Source organism: Monoraphidium neglectum (genome assembly GCF_000611645.1).
Source record: "Monoraphidium neglectum strain SAG 48.87 unplaced genomic scaffold scaffold00670, whole genome shotgun sequence".
Classification (NCBI taxonomy): Eukaryota; Viridiplantae; Chlorophyta; class Chlorophyceae; order Sphaeropleales; family Selenastraceae; genus Monoraphidium; species Monoraphidium neglectum.
This window is the reverse complement of record NW_014012958.1, coordinates 11,941-13,407: the sequence shown is the minus strand read 5'-3', so window position 1 is coordinate 13,407 and position 1,467 is coordinate 11,941. Positions and strand designations below refer to the sequence as shown.

Below are 1,467 nucleotides of genomic sequence, written 5' to 3'. Positions count from 1 at the left end.
GGGGGGGGGGGGGGGGGAGGATGGCGGCAGTCTCAAGGCCTCAAGGGATGTTGGGATACAGGGGCGGCGGTCAGGGACGTGTGAACAAGGTTTCAAGCTGGGCGGCGGGCTTGCTGAGGCGATTTGGAAACGGACCACGACGGCAAGGACGCGGGTGAGACGCGGGTGAGACGCGGGTGAGACGCGGGTGATGGTACTGCATGCTCTGGCACGAACGGTGCGCGCACCTGCTATGAAGCTTGTGACAGCGAGCAGTGGGAAGTACTGCAGTGCGCGTGTCGATTGGGAGGAGCGCAAGTGGGAGCAGGAGGCAGGGAGCGATGGTCGGACAGTAGGAGAGCTAGGGGCGGGGCCGAGCGCAAGCCAGGGGGTGCCGCGGACGAATGCAGGTCGGACATGGCAGCTGGGCGAAACTGCATCCACCCGGTGCGTCAAAGCATGACGAGCACACGGTACGGCAGAGGGGGTGGCAGCCAAAGGGCTGAAGCCTGGCGTCGCACCTTGCCCCGGACGACCTGCCAGATCAGCGTCTTTGCGGGCGTCGCCAACCGCTCCTCCTGTGCCCTCGCCTCGGCCGCCAGGTCGGCCTCCAGCGCCGCAACCTCGGACGCCTTGAGCCCCTTTACCTCGGACGGCGTGTCAGGCAGCAAGAAGAAGACGGCGGCGCCCAGTAGCACCGCAGGGGCACCCTCGAGAATGAACAGCCATTGGTAGCCGTGGAGGCCGCCCTTGCCGTCGAGGGCGAGCAGGCCCGTTGCAAGCGGCGCACCGACGACGCCGGCGAGCGCCGTGCCGACGAAGAGGTATGCGAAAGGCTTGGGAAGCCTGGTCGGTTGGGGGGCAGGGAAGGGGCAAGGGGCAGCGCTGGGGGGAGCCGTGGATGGGCGAAGCAGGGGCAGCGGCTGGGGCAACAACGGCGAGGCCGGGCAGGGAGGCCGCTCAGCATGCGTAAATGCGGGCCTGGGGCGGTGGCGGGCGAGTCGCCAACCCGCCGCCGCCGCACGGCACTGGACGGCGGCTGATTGCTAGCCTGTCCGCCGCCATCACCACCACCGCGGGGGCGCTCCATGGGCCGCGCCCCGTGCCATGCAGGCGGCCGAGGAACCCAGGTGTCTGCAATCCTTATTGATTCGTGATCGTCAAGCGGGGTCGATGCGTGGACTGTGTGCGCGGAGCCGCACCTGCTCTTGGGGAAGAAAATCATGAGGTGCGACCACATCGCCGGCATGGAGCCAGACTCGCACGCGCCCAGCAGCAGCCTCAGCGCGAAGAAGCCGCCCGCGTCCTTGACGGCCGCCATGCACGTCGCAACGACGCCCCAGGAGACGAGCAGCGCGGCCAGCAGGCGGCGCGCGCCGATGTGGGGCGCGAGAAGGCCGAAGGGGACGAGGCCGATGATGTAGGTCGCGAAAAAGAGGGAGCTGCCGGCACCTGCATTGTGGGTGGTGAAATGCAAGTTGGTATATT

At 67.9% G+C, this 1,467-nt stretch overlaps 1 protein-coding gene across 1 annotated transcript in view; it reads right to left on the bottom strand.

Moving 5' to 3' along the window:
* Positions 1–1,467, bottom strand: part of MNEG_4728 (major facilitator transporter) — a gene marked incomplete at both ends in the record, with an annotated part of 4,190 nt that overhangs the window by 1,693 nt on the left and 1,030 nt on the right. Inside the window, 3 exons of the mRNA XM_014046796.1 lie at positions 228–264; positions 501–825; positions 1,182–1,431. Of these exons, the coding sequence (XP_013902250.1) occupies positions 228–264; positions 501–825; positions 1,182–1,431 (612 nt within the window). The remainder of the gene's footprint in view (positions 1–227; positions 265–500; positions 826–1,181; positions 1,432–1,467) is intronic.